The sequence below is a fragment of the Solanum dulcamara genome, chromosome 12 (assembly GCF_947179165.1).
Source record: "Solanum dulcamara chromosome 12, daSolDulc1.2, whole genome shotgun sequence".
In the NCBI taxonomy this organism is placed as follows: domain Eukaryota; kingdom Viridiplantae; phylum Streptophyta; class Magnoliopsida; order Solanales; family Solanaceae; genus Solanum; species Solanum dulcamara.
The window spans coordinates 38,748,336-38,768,498 of NC_077248.1; the positions used below are offsets into that span (position 1 = coordinate 38,748,336).

Here is a 20,163-nt window from a genome sequence, read left to right on the forward strand (position 1 = left end):
GTATTTGTGTGTTGTCTGTGTGTTTGTATTTCTTTGTCTTGTATATTTGTATCATTAGTTGTTACTAATTATATTTGTATTGTAAAGAGAGAGGAGGAGGCGAGCAATAAAAAGTAGACAGAAAGAGAGAGAGAAGAGAGATATTTGTTATAAAATCATAATTCTAATTATGAATTATAATTCTTTTAAATTATAATTGTGTATAATAAATATATATTACATATTTATCTTACTACGTAATTTTTCTTATAGTTTATCCCAATATAACTTATTCACTATTATCTCAAATAAAAAAAATTAAATCAAAATTTTAACTTCAAATCTTCTTTTCAAGTTATTAATATTGAATAAAGGACAAAATTGAAAACAACTAAAATTCTTTATTTTATTATTTGTGCATAATATTTAAATTACCAAATTGTACCAATATCGATTTTAATTTGTTGTTTCGTTGGTTATTCCAATTTATCTTATACACCCTAATTTTAACCTCTGCTCAACTTCTCTATTCCTCAATGGAAACATCAGCCGGGCATCCGCCGGAAACATCCCACAATGTTAACTCCGACGAAATTCTCCGACAAGACAGCCTTCACCATGCCAATTCTTCCCCTCCTCAAACGACATCCGAACCTGCCGTTTCAGACTCTCAGTTTGACGAAACGAAAATATCCTCCGAGTTGCCACCTCCCACCGGAGTCACCCCACCCCAAGTGAAAAGGCGACGTCGTAGAAAACGATTCTTCACTGACATAATTCCGACCTCTGTTTCCGCCGCCGCCGTGAACGGCCTTCGTGTTCTCCGCCCTAACCCTAAACCCTCCACCGCTTATTCATATTCCTTGACGGAACTGGCCACCGGAGACGACCTCTCTAAGCAGCACAATCGACGGAGAAGGATGTCGGATCTTGCTAAAGAAGTCGATGTTGAGGCCCTAATTGCTATCTCTGTTGGGTTCCCTGTCGATTCCCTTACAGAGGAAGAAATTGAAGCTAATGTAGTTTCTCAAATTGGGGGCGTTGAACAAGCCAATTACATTGTCGTACGTAACCACATTCTCGCACGTTGGCGGTCGAATGTCACTGTTTGGCTCACAAAAGATCATGCATTGGAATCCATACGAGCTGAACACAAAAATCTTGTGCATTCTGCTTACACTTTTCTCCTACAACATGGGTATATCAATTTTGGTGTAGCTCCAGCGATAAAAGAAGTGAAATTTAAGCCACCTGAAGGGGTCTCGAAGGGGAACGTGATTGTTATTGGCGCGGGGCTGTCGGGTTTAGTTGCGGCAAGGCAATTGATTTCTCTAGGACTTAAAGTTGTGGTTCTTGAAGGAAGGGGTAGACCTGGTGGTAGAGTGCGATCCAAGAAAATGACAGGTGGACAAAATGGGGTTGTTGCTGCTGCAGATTTAGGTGGAAGTGTATTAACTGGAATAAATGGTAATCCGTTGGGTGTTCTCGCAAGGCAGCTAGGCGTTCCACTTCATAAGGTGAGAGATATATGCCCTTTGTATTTGCCAAATGGTAGAACTGTCAATCCGGATATTGATTCCAAAGTTGAAGCGTCGTTTAATAAATTATTAGATAGGGTGTGTAAACTTAGGCAGGCAATGTTGGATGAGGTTAAGAGTGTAGATGTTTCGTTAGGTACTGCATTAGAGGCGTTTAGGCATGTGTATAGAGTAGCTGAGGATCCCCAAGAGCAAATGCTTCTGGATTGGCATTTAGCCAACTTGGAGTATGCTAATGCTTCGTTAATGTCCAATTTGTCTATGGCGTTTTGGGACCAGGATGATCCTTATGAAATGGGGGGTGATCATTGCTTCATCCCTGGAGGAAATGAGAGGTTAATTCGGGCTTTAGCAGAGGACATTCCTATTTTCTATGATAGGACGGTAGGAAGTGTAAGATATGGTACTGATGGGGTTTTAGTGTATGCTGGTGGGCAGGAATATCATGGGGATATGGTTCTATGTACAGTTCCCTTGGGAGTGCTTAAGAAGGGTGACATTGAGTTTGTACCAGAGCTTCCTCAGCGCAAGAAAGATGCAATTGAGAGATTAGGATTTGGATTGTTAAATAAGGTCGCAATTCTTTTTCCCTATGACTTTTGGGGTGGAGAGATTGATACTTTTGGACACTTGACTGAGGACCCGAATATGAGGGGTGAGTTTTTTCTGTTCTATAGTTATTCTTCAGTTTCAGGTGGACCACTTCTAATTGCTCTTGTAGCTGGAGAAGCAGCAGTAAAATTTGAAAAGATGTCTCCTCTTGAATCTGTTGTGAGGGTTCTGGAAATTCTGAAGGGCATATTCAGTCCGAAAGGAATTGCTGTTCCAGATCCACTTCAAGCAGTTTGTACGCGTTGGGGACAGGATCAGTTAAGTTATGGTTCTTATTCCTATGTTGCAATTGGAGCCTCAGGGGATGACTACGATATCCTTGCTGAGAGTGTTGGAGACCGAGTTTTCTTTGCAGGTGAAGCAACTAATAAACAGTATCCTGCAACAATGCACGGGGCTTTTCTCAGTGGGATGAGAGAGGCTGCTCACATACTGAGAGTTGCTGATAGGAGGATATCTCCAGCTGAGACGTCAAATACTTCCAGTCAAGAAAACATTTGTGTTGTTGATAAGTTCTTTGATGCTCCAGACCTTAAATTTGGAAATTTCTCCGTGTTGTATGATCCTATGTCATCTGACCTGGAGTCTAATTGCTTAATACGAGTCGAATTGCAAGGGGAGAGATGTTTACATTTATACAGCCTGATCTCCCGAAGACTAGTGCTGGAGCTAAGCAAATTAGAAGGGGATCTGAGCAGGGTAGAAATGTTAACACGTGACTTTGGGGTGAAATTGGTTGGTTGGAATAATTTATCCGTTGCTGTAGGACCTCTACTCACCTCCATTGAATCGGCTAGATCAGTTTGAATTTGGAGCTACTGGTTATGATTGATGCAGATAAGATGAGATACGTTAGTAGTTTGGGACCTCAAATTCAAACTGAATTAGTTTGAATATGACTTTTGTAGATTAAGGGACAGAATCCCTGTCAAATTGAACTGCTTCGATGTTACTATTAGTTGTGTCAACGAATGTTATGGCACAAACGTACAGTTCAATTCTACAATGTACATGAATCCCACGTTCGACATTTTCCTTTTCGACTTCTCTTTTAGAATTTCTTATAATTATCCGTCACTTGCAGACAATGGCTGATTCAACAATGGGTCCAACAAAACCCAGTATGTCGGTACAGTTATCAAAACGCATATATAGTTATATATTTAAAATATCAATCTCTGAATTTAGAATCTGAATTCTAAATCCACCACTAGCTGCAGAATGGTTGTCCAAATTAATCAGGTTAACAATCATCAACAAGAAATGCCTTCAACTGTTTAGCGAAATCCTTTGGTTTCTCCAAGTTGACTGCATGCCCGGCATTTCTGATAACTACTAACTCAGCATTCCCTTCAATATGCCTATCATTTAGGGTTGTATCATCAGGGATGAAATAAAGTTTACTGCTGTTTCAGAAAACAAACAAAAAATGACGATGTTCTTGTTACCTCTGCAGTCTGTATCCCAGTTCTAATGGGAATATCCTGTCTTGTTCTCCCCAAATAATTAATGTGGACTATTGGGAATAAGAAAGAAACCAAATGAACAAGTGAAAATAAACTAATTATAAGAGAAAAACTTAGGAATATGCAAACCTGGGAAATCTTAGGAAGATTGGAAAGGCGTCTATCTTTAAGTAAATTTTGGATGAGCTCTTTTTTCTCGTTCATATAATCGTTGCACATTACCTGCAAAATGTAGGTATAAACAGTTTTGCAATAGCATAAATTGTACTCCCTATTTCATTGATAGACTTACGTCAATAAAGTCAGAAAGGAAGTAGGAGGGCATGACTTTGACAGGCTTAAAAAAGGAGAAACGCATCAATTCCCTTAGCTTCTCAGGTGTCTGTGGCAATAAAATGCTAGCAGCTTCGTCCAAATCAGAGACCTGAAACAAGCCATCTTTCATATCCTTTTCCTCTAAGCAAACGCCTGCACAACACAACACCAACCTCTCCACTGCCTCTGGATATTGAGCTGCAATGCTATAACCAACAAATCCTCCATAACTAATTCCTACAAGGCTCGTCCTAACCACACCATGCACCTCCATCAATTTCTTCACACATCTTGCCTGAAAAATATTAGACAAGCGACGCAAAATCAACAACCTAACATGTATCCCTGTTGACTTGACCCCACGGGTTGAAATCAAATAACCCATCTAATTGTCTGGTTGAAATGCAACCTAGATCTAAGAATACAAAATTAAATTTAGAAATTTGGAATTATGTCAATTTGGAAGAATTTAAGCTACTACTGTAGTATTTTTAATAGAAATTCATTTAGCTTTCACTATTCTTTCAATAACATAATATCCCTGATTCAACTTATTTTGATCCAAAACACTGAGTAATTTGACTCTAATCCAACTCGTGTATTTATCATTTTTACCTGAAAATTCTCTGTCCTCTCGGGGCGCTTGGTGGCGGAGGCACCAAAGAAGAGGAGATCAGGAAGGTAGACATTAAAATGGGGAGTAAAATGTCTAAGGAGATCACTATATTGCCACATTGCATTGGCACCAAATCCATGGACAAGAAAGAGGTTAGGTTTTGTTGGTTCATGAACTTTAGGTATCCAACAATGCATAGTGGTGCCATCTTCAAGATCTGTTGTTACGGAACGAAGCCCAGAAAAGGAAAAGAAATATCGGTAAAAACGATCTCTGGATGCTGTGAAGCTAAGGCATTTGGCCATTGGGTATATTCAATGGCACCAATATCAGACAGGAATTTCTTTAAAAGTTTTGAAAGTCTTTTCTTCAAGTTCATGACGATTATTAATTGTGACTATTAGTCTACCAAAATTCAAGGTCTACATTGAATTTCGGTTTTATCTCTTGGAACATATTTCATGACCTGTGAAAGTGTTCTACCCGCTCACTATAATTAATTTGACCAACTCTAACATAATCGCTACTCTATTTACAAACTCATTTCAAGTGTGTCCCTTGGCCAACATCCCAAAAAATTGGAACACACTCATGTTAACTGTAGCTTTATTTTATTTTTATTAAAAGGCCTAATAGTTAAAAACTCCATTAAACTTGACACACTTTATTAAATGCATACTTAAATTACTCTCTTCAAACATGGATTCTTGAAACTATTTATCCCCATAAACTATGAGAACTCTTAATTACCCATTCAAATATGAATTTTAGGAATTATTGGAAAAAAATCTTTTCCGACATAACCACAAAATTAAATTAAAAAGATAGGAACCATTTTTTACGTTTGGACTCTTTTTTAAAAAAAAAATCTAGAAATGGCGATTTTTTTTCTTTAAATTTGAAAATTGCATTTCTACTTCTTTTTTTTTGGGGGGGGGGGGGGGGGGGTTACTTTTTAAAAATTTTAAAATTGTATTTAAATATATCTTAATCGGATCCTTATCGGTTGAGATCTATTTAGTTATTTACAAATTCTATAATTGAAAAGTTATCAAGTGGTTTAGTTTAGTAACTTCAAAAAGGAACTATGTAATTATTTTAAACGGAAAATGGTTAAAATTACCCTTGAACTATTGAAAATAGCTCATATATATTCTTCAACTATTTTTGGATCAAATATACCTTCGCTATGACCAAAGGAGACCACAAATACCCCTCCACTTTACGATTGACTGTTTAAGCTGATGGTCACATCAAAAAAATATTCACATGGACGGCCACGTCAGCATCTCTCCCTCTTTAGTTCAGTGGTAGTTTTGACCCCTTTTTTATAATTTTAATTTTTTTTTTCTAAATTTCTTACACCACCACAAACCCTCTTTCTCCACAACCCCACCCACCTTTTTTTTAATTATCAATTATTATTTTTAAAAATTTTCTACAACACCACATACACCCAACAACTCACCCCCCCCCCTCCCGCCTGATTTTTAAAAAAAAGTTTTAAATTTTTTTCTGAATTTTCTATACCACCACATACCCAACCCCCACCCCTTCACGCAAAAAAATTCTTAAAAAAAATTTTAAAAGTTTTTTTTTTTAGAATTTTACACCACCCACCCTATGGTCCCCCTCCCACACCCCACCATCCCCTCCAAACTTAAAATATTTAACCGCTCAAACTTTTATTTTTTATAATTTTGTTTATAAAAGGTAAATTAAATATGAAGTAGATTGAATTTTTATTTTATTTTTTACCCCACGATCCCCTTTCTCCACTACCGATACCCCACCACCCCTCTAAAAATATGTTGAATTTTTTTTATTTTTGATTCTCTATACCTACTTCATGAAAAAAATTAAAAACATTTAAAAAAAATCATGGGACTCAAGTTGCTTGCATAAGCTACCAACTTGAATGTCTTACATACTTAAGCTATTGGAGGGCGTGTCGAGCTTATGCAACAAGTATTATATAGGTTCTTAAAGTAAGACGAGATTACGAACCCATGGAAGAGGCGGAAGGAGGCGTAGCACCTACTTGGAAGTAAGTAGGTGATGCATCTACTTGGACCAAGTAGGTGACTCACATGCTTTTGGTGTATCCCACACTACCATGTGGCAGTATATGAGTGGCCACATGGATGAGGTGGCGCCTTAGAGGGCTGCCATGTGTCACCCCTAAGGGGATGCCACATGTCACCCCTAAGGGGATGCCACATGTCACCTCCTAAGGAGGTGTATATATGTATCTTATGCTGAAGAATATCTCATTTTCAGCTTCCTTAGCCAAAACAAAAAAGAGAGAAAAACGTGAGAGAGGGAGAAGACAGCCACAGATTTGGCCAATTTAAGGTAAGCCTCCAAATTTTGTTCTATGAATTAATTATTTAAGGTATCCCATGGCTACATGATAGTTTTTAACAGCGTAAAATTACTATTTGGGGCAGTAAAAAAGGGATGCGAATAGCCCGTCGGTTTTCAGCATGTGAAGAGAACTTCCAAGGCAAGTTTTAGCGAGTTCTAGCAAGGTATGGCTTGGCTCTCTTCTCCCACTTTTTGGTAAGGGTTTGGAAATGTTATGAAGGTATAAATAAGGATTGGAAGAATGAAAATATACATGTTATGACTAAAGAACATTGAAGGTCATATAGGGGCTGGTTTGACGCGATTTTAACGGGTTAAAGTTTGGCTCGAATCGTTGTTATTGTGGTGTTGTGTTGGGAGTTGTTTTCTAGTATTTCAAGGATGGAATATGACTAAAAATGACTGTATATGCTTCTGGTTTCAGCCACATGACACCCCAGTTCGTGTGGTTAAAGGTTTTATGAAATAGAGATTAAAACCCCTATTTGGTATCGTAGTTTTAAGTGAGTTGTTTGGAGTTTGTGTTGTGTAATGTTGAAGTGGTTTACTTGTATATATGCTGATGATTGTTGTTGTTGGTTGGTTTCTAAGGTTTGGAGGTTAAAACGGAAGTTCGGATAGGGCAAGTTATAGGGGAGATGTTGTCCAATTTCCGCTAACTTCGCAACTAATAATGAACTAATCTAAGGGAATGGATAAAGGATTGGTTCCTATGGGTAATTGGTGGTAGAATTACAAGATGAAAAGTCGAAGTTCACTAATATTAGAATTACTTTCATGTTAAATAGGTTCAAGATACGACGAGGCAAACGTGTTAAGAGTAATCCGTAAGAGGTATGTAAAGCTAACGTTTCCTCCTTTTGGCATGTTTTTGGCATAAGTATGTAAAGCTTATTCTTTATCTTGGCATATTTTGACATAAGTATAAAAAGCTAATCTTTCTTTTGGCATGGTCTTTATGAAATAAATATATGAATTTTTTATGGTCCCAAGGAAGTTTCTATTCTAGAGCCACTAGGATGGCCAATTACTTGATTTCCAAAGGACATTTTTTACGCTTTGATGCGAGTATATAATTCCAGAAGTTTCATTTTGATGTAATCCATAGTGACTTTCAAAAGGTACTTGATAGGATTCTTGTCTTGATTTTAAACGATAGCTTATTTTAATTATTCCATTGAGCCCCATAATATATTTTAAAATATGGAAATAATTTCAGAAAGACTATTTTGACATAGACCATCGTGACATCTGAAAGACATGCACTATGATTATCGCTCAATTTCTCTTATATGACTTGGCATCGGAGTAACACTATCGAGTCTTTGGAAATATTTTGTATTTTATATTGCATTTAGTTTCTCACTACTCCACTTGTGGATGCCTCAATGCTTCTTTCACTGAGTTCGGGCCAGGATTTGTTATCATGCGTACTTTTTTGCATTGTTCGGCGTGCCCCGATGTGAGGGTGCAGGTACGACTTGTGCATGGGATTTATGGAGTTATGATATGCCATGTACACATATGATATGATATGATATGACCATCTAATATGAAATGATCTGTTATGGAGATATTCCCTACTCTGAAGTTATGATGTATTGTGGCGCTAGTGACGGGGCAACGACCACGATTTGTTCATCTAGTCCCATAATGGGGCCGGATATGGCATATGTTTTCTGCATACCTTATCTGTGGTTATGAAAAACATTTTGGTATTCTAGATAGTTTGCTCATTTCTGCACCTTCTGTTTTGGTAATGGCTTTACTTATTATAGTCCATGCTTTACATACTTGGTACATTATCTGTACTGACCCCCTTTCTTCAGGGGGGGTACATTACATGCCCACAGGTACAGATGCTTGGTTTGCTGATCTACTCACTTAGGACATCCACCCTGTTGGTTTGCAGTGCTTCTTTGTCCGGAGCCCTATTTTGGTACTAACTTTTCTATTAGATATTTGTACATGTTGGTTAAGGGTACGACGGGGCCCTGTCCCATTATATGACTGGTCTATCATTCTGTAGAGATTTGTAGACTTGTGATGTGGGTTATGTATATATATTTTAGGCTTTGGGTTCCGTGATGGCCTTAACTACCCTCTTGTGCTATATCTGTTCTTATGCGCTCTCTAGCAACCCCTTTTTGACTCCTACTTTTGTCTATTCTTCTAACATGATAAGTGGGGCTAAGGGTACGTATGGGTGCCCAACTCAGGCACCAGTCATGGCTTATGGATTTGGGTCGTGACATTCCCTCTCAGCTCGAATTCTATGATGGAGCTATTTGACTCAAGAGGGTGTCTGAGGGTCTGGTAGAGCTTGCAGGACCTGTACCCTCATCTTTTCATGCCTTTAGGCTGTAACTCCCTTTCTACTTTAGTGAACGAAAGTTCTTTTAGTAGTGGATATTGTAATGACCCTCCAGGTCATTTCTCCTATTTTGTTTTATCTTTTTAGCATTTAGAGCTTTCCATAGCGACCCTAAATAATTTATGACTTATAAGTATTGATAGTTCGGTCACCTGGTCGTTCGTTTGGGTTTTATGTAGTTTCTTGTTTGGAGCTCTTAGATTTTGTATGATTGACTTTAGTCAAAATCCCAGAAAAATAACCTCAGAATGGAATTATGATGGTACCATCAGCTCTAAAATGGTCATTTTAGGCTGGTAGCATGATTAGCTTGAATCTTAAGGCTTTCGGTATGAGTTTGAGCCATTAGGCACTTTAGTCTTTAAGCTCTAGCCTAAGTTTGACTTTGGTCAACATTATTGTTTAACATGCTCGTATTGAAATTCCATCAACACGGTTGGCTCAAGAATATCGAGTTTGGTCTAGAATGACATTTCGTGTGGTTCTTGAGGCTTCCGGTCTCATTTTGAGTCTCATTGTGCATTTTGATTCAAAATAGTGCTTGAGTGTGGGACCCACTTTTTATCAAGATGACCTCGGATGGAAATTTTGAATGTGCCATTGATTTTAGAACATCGAATTTAAATGTGTAGCATAATTTATTTATGCGCACGGGGTTCCAAATGAATCTCGAGCACCTCATCGAAGTTTTTGATCTTGGCAAAAACCAGCTAATGTACCTCAGCTGGTGCAAACATAACTACTCTTCATATTCGTGAGCCCTGGGGGCGTGTTCACAAAGCCCAACCATCTAGGCCTATACAATCGCGAGGTCCTGTCCACGTTCAAAAAGGTAAAGTTTGCTGACCCTTTGCATTCGCGTGGATGCCTTCTATGATCGTAATGGTCTAAGATCATATGGACCTTGAACGCGAGCATTGGGCTCCGCGATTGCGATATCTTGTTGGGACTGGCCTTTTAAATAAAGACCAGTCGTGAATTAGCCCGACTCTTATAGATGTTCTTACAATTTTGGGAGCTAGAAATCTCCAAATTGAGAAATTCCAAGTGCTAGTTGTTCGGTGGATCGTGGCTACGTTGTGGAGTTTTTAGGGGACTTTGGAAAGTGAGGTAATTTCATGCCCGAAGGGACTACTATCTCTCTTTCTTTAGAGTTTAAATGTGGAAAATATTGCATGAACTAATTTCTTTGTTTTTGAGTGTCAAATTATGTTGTATTTTGAAACACAAGTTCAATAAACTCAAATAAAACTTTTCACAGAGTTGATTTTTAGATTTCTAGTACTGGTCCAATAATCCCATTTTAGACCTGATTTTTGGTCCATTTCCAAAAAATGCAAATTTGGTGTCAAAACATTCATACTGACGTCGTGATTGATATTTTGTTAGTGTGGTGGAAATCATAAGTGATTTGAAGGTCGAAAGTATCAATTTAGTGGATTCAGAGCACACGGAATCAGTTTAGAGGTAGGCTAGAGTCTCCCACTTTGACTGAGCTTTATTAAATGTTGATTAGTATATTTTGCATGTGATTTAGGTTTGTATATGTCAAGATTAGAGTTCTCCTTATCCTATTCCATTTTCTTGATTCTCGATTGAGACTTAAACTAGAATAATCCTGTAAAATCCTTAGTTTAGGCGATAGGCCTCATTTATGGTATTATCGTAGTCTTATTATCCTCTTTAGGATTTATGTAGATGTCTTTAGGTTAGATATGAGTCTTAGATACTTTATCTTATGATGTACCACCCTTGTAGCTAGGCATAACTTTCCGTAGGGCTTGTTATGAATAGTGTACCTTTATGCTAGTGCTTGAGACCTCTGTGGCTTGTTGTACCATAGGTTTGCTTAGTTGTGCTTGTTGGGAGCTGAGATAACATATTTTGGGGTAAGACGTTGATCCTAGAGATACTTTCTACCCTTATTTTATTTTTGAGTCGTTTCCTTATTACTTCGCTTTTTGTTTAGCGGTAGGCTTGTGATGTTATTACATCTATTATCCATTGTTGTGCCCGAGGCAGTATTTGAAGAGCGATTGGATCCCAGGTTTGTTCCTTTGCTTTGATAGTATGGTATGACTTGTTGTTACTTTTAGACTGTGTATGTCTTGTTTGGATTCTGGTGATGGCATGCTTACATTGGTTAAGCATTTTCATATGTTTTGTGGTACGATCTCAAATTCTTTATGGGTTCTTACTACTATTTTTGAGAAGACTTTCTCACACTTTTACTATTTTTAAACTGCTTTTAATGGGAGTTATACCACCTGGATCATTTGGACACTGGTTTTGAGACTTGTGAGGCATTGAGGACGTGCTCCTTTATATATTCATAGCTTTAGAGACATCGATGATGTGCTCAGTTTTTATGATATTCAGTGCGACATCGCCCTTTTTCTATATTAGTTGTATCTAGGATGCCTTTAGCCTATACTTGACTATCCGGCACGGTGTCATCCTTTACTACATCAGCTTGGCTTCTCACTCTTTGGTACCACTACAGGGATGCTATATGTTTATGTAAGACTTGGTTCGGGCAAAAACAGTGTATATGGATGTCCTACGTCCCTTATAGGGCCCTCTAATCGGTGCACCACTAAACTGAATAAAGGATCTACATGGGTCCCACCTAACAGGCTGAGGGCTGGGGTGAGTCTATATATTTTTTGATGATCTCTGAGAGCAACCGTTGATGTTACTGATTTTACTACAAACTTGCATTTATTAGCATTGCCTATCACCTGTATACTTGTTTGCTATTTTGTGCCCCAGTTTTATGGAGGCCTATGGTATGTTTGCCATTGTTTGTACCTTTTGGGGGTATATATGTCTAGTCGGTTATTATTTGATTATACTTATACCTATATCTAGTTGTGTTTGTAGTTGGTCTGCAAGGTGTCCTAGTCTAGAGTTGTTGGTATTTCTTGTTAGGTTGAGTTTGATTAGTCCTTAGGTGACTATGTGATTAGCAGTGGCAGCCAATACTTCGTTCTTGATTAGTTGATTCCTTTAGTGCCTTCTTATTATAATTAGATTGTTGGTTTGTAGTTTCAAGTGTGTTTCTTGACTCTGATCTTTTATCTATGTATCCTACCTGTTTACCTTATTTCCTATACTAACTTGTGTTAGTTCCTGATTAGTTACTTGCGGTTTAGTCACCTAGTTATATGTTATCTATGGAGCTAAGTCGGCCTATGTGTAATGAGTACCATTCGTTTGATACTTATACTATACTTCTGTATCTTGCAGATCATAGTATGGGTTATCGCAGTTGACTTAAACTGGTGTGGAGCATCTTAATTCGGAGATTGGGTGAGCTCCCAGCATCCAGAGTTGTCGATTTCTATCTATTTTGGATTAAGACTAGTCTTTACTTGCTTTCAAAGACTGTCTGTATCTATTTTGTATTTGTATAAGCTTTGTACTCCTATTTTTTTAGATGCTCGATTACCGACTGATGTAGTTCATGGGGTGGTTCCTTGTGTTTTATTTTAGTTGTTTTCTTTCTTCCCATTACTATTTACCTTCCACTTTATTTATTCATCTTGTGCTTGATAGCCCATTGCTTCTGGATCCGGGCTAGGGGTTGAGCTTACCTACCGGTGGGTAATGGTAGGTTCCATGATGACCTGAGAAATTGGGTCGTGACAATCCTCAAGCTGATCAATAAAAGTAAAACATCCTATCCTTCAATAAAAAATCAGAGAATTTTTTATTTTTAAAACAAATTTCCTTTCTGTCCAAAACTCTTAAAAATTAAAAAAAAATTCTCGATATATTCAAACCTCAAAGGTAAAACCAGTAATTTTAGAGTAAATATCTCTTTTGGACAAATGCCCAGAAAATTATGTAAATCTTTTCAAAATTTCCATTCTCTAGAGTAAAACAGTACTAAACTCCATTGGAGACCAAAACAAATAAAAATGGTGGCAAACCCATTTAAAGGTCTCAAATACAAGTTTCTCTCATTTATAGCTCAAAGCATGCTAAATGTAGATGTCGCTCATATCAAATACAATCAATTCATTCGCACTATAGTCACACCACGAAACAACGGGGTAGACATCTATCATAATATAATCATACTAACCTGGAACTCCAGCAAGTCCAAGACTAAGGCTTCAGGCCCATAACATGATAATAACACAATAAAGCCCAAAAACAATTGGAAAAGGGCATACAACCATGCCAAACCAATCAACACATATAAATCTACGTTTGAACCCCTTAAAATCATTATAAGAATCCTATATCGTCAACCAAGACTAAGGCTACCTAAACTAAGGCTTCATGACTAAAATTCTAGTCATAAGTCCCAAAAATGGCTAGAATGTGACTAAGGATCATACAAGGATAAAATTCACATCCTACAACCTTTCTAATGATCATGACACTTATTTTATATAGAATCTAATGAACTCAAGTCTAAAGAAGAAAATTGTAACCTATCACACTCGAACCACTATTCAGGAGCATTTTCCTTTGAAGCATCCTTCAAACGACGCCACACTATCAAATTAGTGATATAGATATCAACACGAGTGAATTGATACACAAATTACTATAAAAAGATTCAAACCCAAAAATTAGTGAAAAATAGGACCGTGGGACCGGTATGTGGAATCAAAAATTAATTCTATCACAAGGTCTTAACCAGATCAAGGGACTTGTATCCCAAAAATGGGAACAATTTGAGCATAATCGAGGATTAAGCAACCCATACAAAAGTAAGCTCAAGAATGATCAATTTTAGGAATTACAAAGGGAAAATCGATGGAAACTTACATACCAAACACGTGAATAACGACCCTTCCAATGTATCCAAGCTATCCACAAACAAAACCTAGCAATTCACCAAGTTTTCCTTCAATTTTGAGCTCAAAAATCACCACAAGGAGTTGGCCTTTTGAGAAAAAACATGTTGAAATTGCTAAACTGAATATAATTGTCACTCAATTACTCATTACAATTGTGGGACCCATATGTTTGCGATCACAATTAATAACCATTGATTAGGTCCACTGAACCTTTATCGTAATCGCGATGGTATGGGTTTGTGATCGTGTTGACGAAGGAAGTTGGTCTTCACGATCGCAGTGCCAAGCTCACGATTGCAAACACTATTTTAACTCGCCTTCATGAATGTGGATCCAAGTGTGCAATGTATTGAAAAAATATTGGGTGCACAAAAAAAACCTGCATCAACACAACTTAAATTTAAGGAAATGCCTCGATAGGGCTCTGGATTTGTTCAGAACCCTACGCACTCAAATGAGCTATAATACCCCATCAAAAATGACATTCCAGGTTTAACAACATTGATGAAACAACCAACATAGGTTGTCTTGATAAAATATTTACCCAAGTCAACACTTATACAAAGAAAATAAAACCAAAATTCATAAAACACCACAAAATTATCCTGATCATCTTGGGATCCAAACCTTAGGTCATTCTAGACCAGACATAACATTCTAGAGATAATAGCGCTGACAGAAATCTCATCCAAGCCCATTTACCATGAATGTTGACCAAACTCAATCATTTGCCAATCTTTCCTAATATCTCGCATTATAGCTCAAACTCACATTGAAGTCCTTGAGACCCAAACCAACCATGCTACTAACCCAAAATAGACCTTTTACAGTTGATATAACTGACAAAAATCTCATACGATGTCAAATTCTCTGGATGTTGACCAAGGTCAACTCTTTCAATATAAAAGCTCCAAAAGTGGGAAAACTCATCCAAAACTCTCCATACCTTCTCGAGAAGTTTTCCACCCATTCCAACACAATGGAAACAACATACAATCTACAAGAAGGGGCAAAGTAAGAAATAAACATGAAAATAGGAAAATGATAGTGAGGGTCATTATAGTTCACTAACATCTTCAATTGATTTGTCAATAATAAAATATGGAGGAGTAACATAATATAGACCCTCTAACTTTGACCATTTGTTAAATCAAACATTGGAGTAATCGTATCTTGGTTCCATCCAAATCTCCTGGTACACAGTGTCTTTTGCCTTTAACATCCTCTTTTATTATTGAGAAATTACTTTCCACTTTACTTACTAAGATATGTGGCTCTTATAATACTTATTTCACATGTAATTCCCCCATAGAGAATTGCTAAATTTGGACCTCCACCAAACATTAGCAAATAAAGCTCTGGAGACATCAAATAGAGATCTAAATATCAACCCTCCTTTTAATTTTGGTAACCACATATTAATACATGACATTTGTGCTTGCTTCTGCCTTCCTCTTTGTTATTCCAAAAACAATCTTGCATACAGTTTGTGAATATCATGTAGAATAAATTGTGTAGAGATTAAAACTAAACAAAATTTATAAAAAGTAAATATTCTGAAAGTAAATATGATTTTAGAACTTATGAGATTTAAAACAAATAGATTGTGTCGCCACAATGGATTACTTTTTTCATCGATAATCATACAACTATATGCACTTTAGGTTATAGATATGCACTTAATATCCTGCATTATCACTCATCTTCTTTTGAGTGTCATGAATTATTTATCTATTATAAGAACCCAAAAGTTGGAAAGTCAGAAAAATGAGGAAAAAATGATGAAATTCCAGAAAACCTAGCTTTTGGGCAACATGTGGTCTTCATGAGACCCAATACGAGTCGTGGAGAGGACCACAGGCTATAAAGGCTATCATAGTCCATGCCCTACTAAATGGTCATAAAGGTAAGGACCACGAGAGGCCACCACGATCCATGGTGTGGTCCACAGACTGTTATGGCTTCTGTGGTGGACACCTCTGCAGGCCCCTGTCAGAATCCTCTTCATGCCTCAAGTTCATGGACCGTAGAAGCCTTTACGAATTGTGAAGATCTTTGTGGAGAAACTTCTGAAACTTTCCTGCAAACTCCAAAACAAATTAGAAGTTCAAGAAAACCACCATGGAGGACCACCACAGACCATGGTGATCATGACAGGCAATGGTGGGTCTCGTGGTGGACAGCCTTTCCAAACCTTGTCCTGGAAAATTCAAGTCCCTTACCATGGAGGGGACCATGGATTGTGGTACCCTTTATGGTCTGTGGTGATGGCCCGTTATGGCCAAATTCAGCATTAATGAAAGTTATTCTAGTCTTTTCCCTATATGTCATTAATGAAGGTTATTCTAGTCTTTTTCCTATATGTCATTAATGAAGGTTATTCTAGTCTTTTCCCTATATGTCATTAATGAATGTGGATGATTTTTAGGACTAAGTTCATGTCTATTAACTACCCTGGAACATTCTAACTCTCTCATTCTCTCCATAACTCCCCAAAACCTCAAAGTCTTTCCTCCCAAGTCTTCTCTTAAGGTGTTTTTCTCTCTCAAGCAAATTCAATAAGGTTCTTCAAGGTCAAGCTTTCAATCTCTACAATCTAGGGCTAATCAAGGTTAAGGTATGTGGGACTTCATCCATGGGTACCTTTCACCCATGGGATCCCAAAGATTTCTTCTTCACTCTCTTATGAATTTCTAAATTAAAAGCCTTAATTGCATGATTTTTATTGGGTTTTCTCAATTATGATATATTCCAATGTTGTTAGTCCAATTATGTATAATTTACACCAGATTATATAATTTCAAGCTGAATTTTAATAAACCATGATATATGCTAGTTTCAAATATGATTTATGAGATATGATCATGATTTTCAGTTTATATTTTATGAAAGTTTTATACTATAAATTAAAAGATGCTTTATGCAAAGAAGTTCATGAATGATGATTCTATGATGTTTCAAGTAAAGTTAAAGATAGGGCAAGCTAAGTCCCTAAAGATGTTTATGATCCAAGATATGTAATGATGGAAGACCTACACCTACATTGCATTAATTATATGAAGATGAGCTAATCCTATGTTTTATTATGATGATGTTAGATGAGATATTCTTATTATGTTTTATAAATATGGAATGATATGTAGTTACTATCTTTCCCTAGATGTCTATGATTATGTTTTATGAGTTCCATTGGGATATTGACTAAGCATTGAGAGGACTTTTAGGTGGGGTTCGGTCTAGTAATGTAGTTAGTTACCCAAGGGAATCTTAGTAGAAACCTCTAATCCCAAATTACGTTGCCCATATAGGTATACATATGCTAATATGGCGAAACTAGTGGATCCACATTGCCTAGTTAAAGAGTTACTTCATGGAGTAAGCCCTGACAAGGTAGCCTCCCCTGTCTCGATGTAAGAGTCATTGGATTTCATATATTAGCTCTCTTAGTCTTATATATCAGTTAAAAAGTCCTATCCCACACAGTTTCAGTTGATTTATGAGTTTCTAAGATGATTATGAGATTCTTTTGATGCATTGACCAATGAGATAAATGTTTTGATGTTTTCATGATTTTAAACATGTTTTAAAGATATTGGTATTGCATCCCATAATTCATATTAATTATGTCTTGCGTTTATTTTTCAAATATATTCTCACATACTTAGTGCATTTCATGTACTAACGCATATTTTTTGCCTACATTGTATCATAATATAGGGGCGGGCGATCAAGTTCATCCTTCTTCCGCTCGTGGCTAGAGTTTGTGAGCTTTTACTGTTGGTGAGTCCTCATATTTCGAGGATGAGACATTTTATTTCATATAGTATTGTGACTTCCTTACATTTTATATTGGGTGGGCTGAGAGATTGTCTCATGCCCCAATCTAATAGTACAAGCATGGTAGATATAAAAGAGCCTATGTTGTCGTTTATTCTCCTTTGCGACGTATGATCTATTTGAGATGTTGCTTACCTATTATGATTCAGTCTTTATTTTTATTTACCTTATGTATGCTCATGAATGTTATGCTAAGAGGCTTGGTTGGGATCCTTCGAGATTCTAATCGCCGTGTTATGACTAGGCCCTTTGTCGGGTTGTGACATCTATATACGATGCTTCCAAAACTATATGAGTTATTAACAATAAGAATGACTAATTATGCTAAGTAAATATAAGTATTTCTAATACAAATTTATCAAATAAGGGTTAACATCTCAAGTTCATGTAAAACTTCTTTTAAAAAATCCTAACCCGCTCTTCCATGTCTGTAGTTTAAGATATTATGTTGTAGGTTAATGTTTACAACTCCTAATCCTTTTAATTAATAATGGAAAGAAGTATGATATCTTATAACCCTAGTAACATGCAATCACACAAAACTCTTATAAAATCTATAGTATAATTAGGTAATTCTCACATAATAAATGAATTTAGTACGAACCAATATTTATGGACCTCAAAACGTGCTTAGCACCTTTCTTGAGGTAACTTGAACCTATCTGTAACACCCCAAAAGGTCTAGGTCCTAAATCAGCTTAAAGAAGTTCAGAAAAATCCAACTATGTAGAACTTTGAGATTTATGATCAGCATCTATAGACTGTAGATGAAACCACCAGTCATAGATGCGGCTGGTCGACCAACTTCAAAGATAGAGATAATTGCTTGAGTTTTATGGGTCATGTTTATGGACCGTAAACATCTTTTACGGACTATAGATGTGATTCATAGATCACTTTCATAAAGTAGGAAAATCAGCCGAGTTTCATAAACTCAAACTATGGTTTGTAAGTCCTTTTATGGGTCATTGATTGGTTTGTGAATCAAACTTTAAAAACATGTATCATTTTTGATACGGATCGTAGAACGAACTATGGCTCATAAACATGTATCATGGATCAAATTTTATAGGGTCAGAATATTAGTCTTATTTCCACGAGAGACATCTACGGCTCGTAGATCAATCCACAAACCATAGAAGGTCTCATGGAAGTTACAGATAATAGTTTTTAATCAGGGTCATTTTGGTATTTTCTACTCTTTTAATCCCTATAATATGTCATTTTATACTTTCGATATAGGATTAAAGGTAATTAGTATATCCAAATGTCATGCCCCAAAACTAAGGGAGGGCAAGACTTGCCTCTATACTGACTGAATTGAGAAGTCAGCTATATAATATCTGAAAGTGCAACACTTAGGCTAATCAGACCACCTGTCACAACAACCTGGACTAACAAGGTCGCAGCTAATAAAATTTGAAAAAACTACATAAGGTTAGTTAGGCCATAATATAACTGAACTGAACAACGAAAGCTAACAAGACCATAAAACCAAACTGAACTAAACTGTCCATACACGTCCACAAAAGCCTTTAAAAAGTTACTAACATAGTTCACAGGATAGGGTCCTAGCCTACCCGTACAAAAGATCAAAACATAATAATGTCAAACTAGAACCTAGCTCCTTAATGAAAAGAGCTTAATAAACCTCAGCTGAAATCGGACTTCTACTGCACTTGACGACTAGGGGCTCTACCTATACCAGTAGCTAAGTTGCATAATTGGGTTTGTGAGAACGATGATGAATTATCGAAGTAAGTTTATGTAAAAAGTGATTCTTGAATGATTTTTATGCATGTATTATTTTTTCCTTCATTTTGATTGCTTTTTAACGGTTGTAAACGTTAGAACTCGCCTTATTCTTACTTGCCAGATCAAGGAGGTAATGAATGGGAAGAGGGATTAAACAACGAGATTTGGGGCTAATCATCCTCATCTAATTAACTTGAACGGATCAAGGAATAGCTAAACCTGAGATCATTGGTAAGGGTTAGTAAAGCATACACTCGTAGACGGATCAAGTTGCATAGTGAAATTTGCTTCTTTGCCAGATCAAGGACTTTGGTGAACTTAACTTACCGATATTGCATACTAAGAACTAAAATCAATTACTAATACAATATTGTAGCTGAGTTATGAAATCATGGAGAACACAATTCTAGTTACTTCTAATAATCTAAATACAAATAAATATTTAGTCCAAGCTATTATTGTTCTTTTTTATTTTTGTTTCAATTTA

General features: G+C 36.8%; 2 protein-coding genes across 2 annotated transcripts; one reads left to right on the top strand and one right to left on the bottom strand.

The window, feature by feature from the left end:
* The first annotated feature begins 443 nt into the window (after positions 1–443).
* Positions 444–3,169, top strand: LOC129876777 (lysine-specific histone demethylase 1 homolog 1). The gene has a single exon (XM_055952273.1). The coding sequence runs from the start codon at positions 516–518 to the stop codon at positions 2,934–2,936; it is 2,421 nt and encodes an 806-aa protein (XP_055808248.1). The 5' UTR covers positions 444–515; the 3' UTR covers positions 2,937–3,169.
* An 88-nt stretch (positions 3,170–3,257) lies between these two features.
* On the bottom strand, positions 3,258–5,003 carry LOC129876778 (uncharacterized). Its single transcript, XM_055952274.1, has 5 exons — positions 4,526–5,003; positions 3,888–4,205; positions 3,725–3,817; positions 3,578–3,645; positions 3,258–3,490 (listed from the first exon to the last, which is right to left on the bottom strand). Exons 1-5 carry the CDS (start codon positions 4,829–4,831, stop codon positions 3,373–3,375), a joined length of 903 nt encoding a protein of 300 aa, XP_055808249.1. The 5' UTR covers positions 4,832–5,003; the 3' UTR covers positions 3,258–3,372.
* Between the last annotated feature and the right edge of the window lie 15,160 nt (positions 5,004–20,163).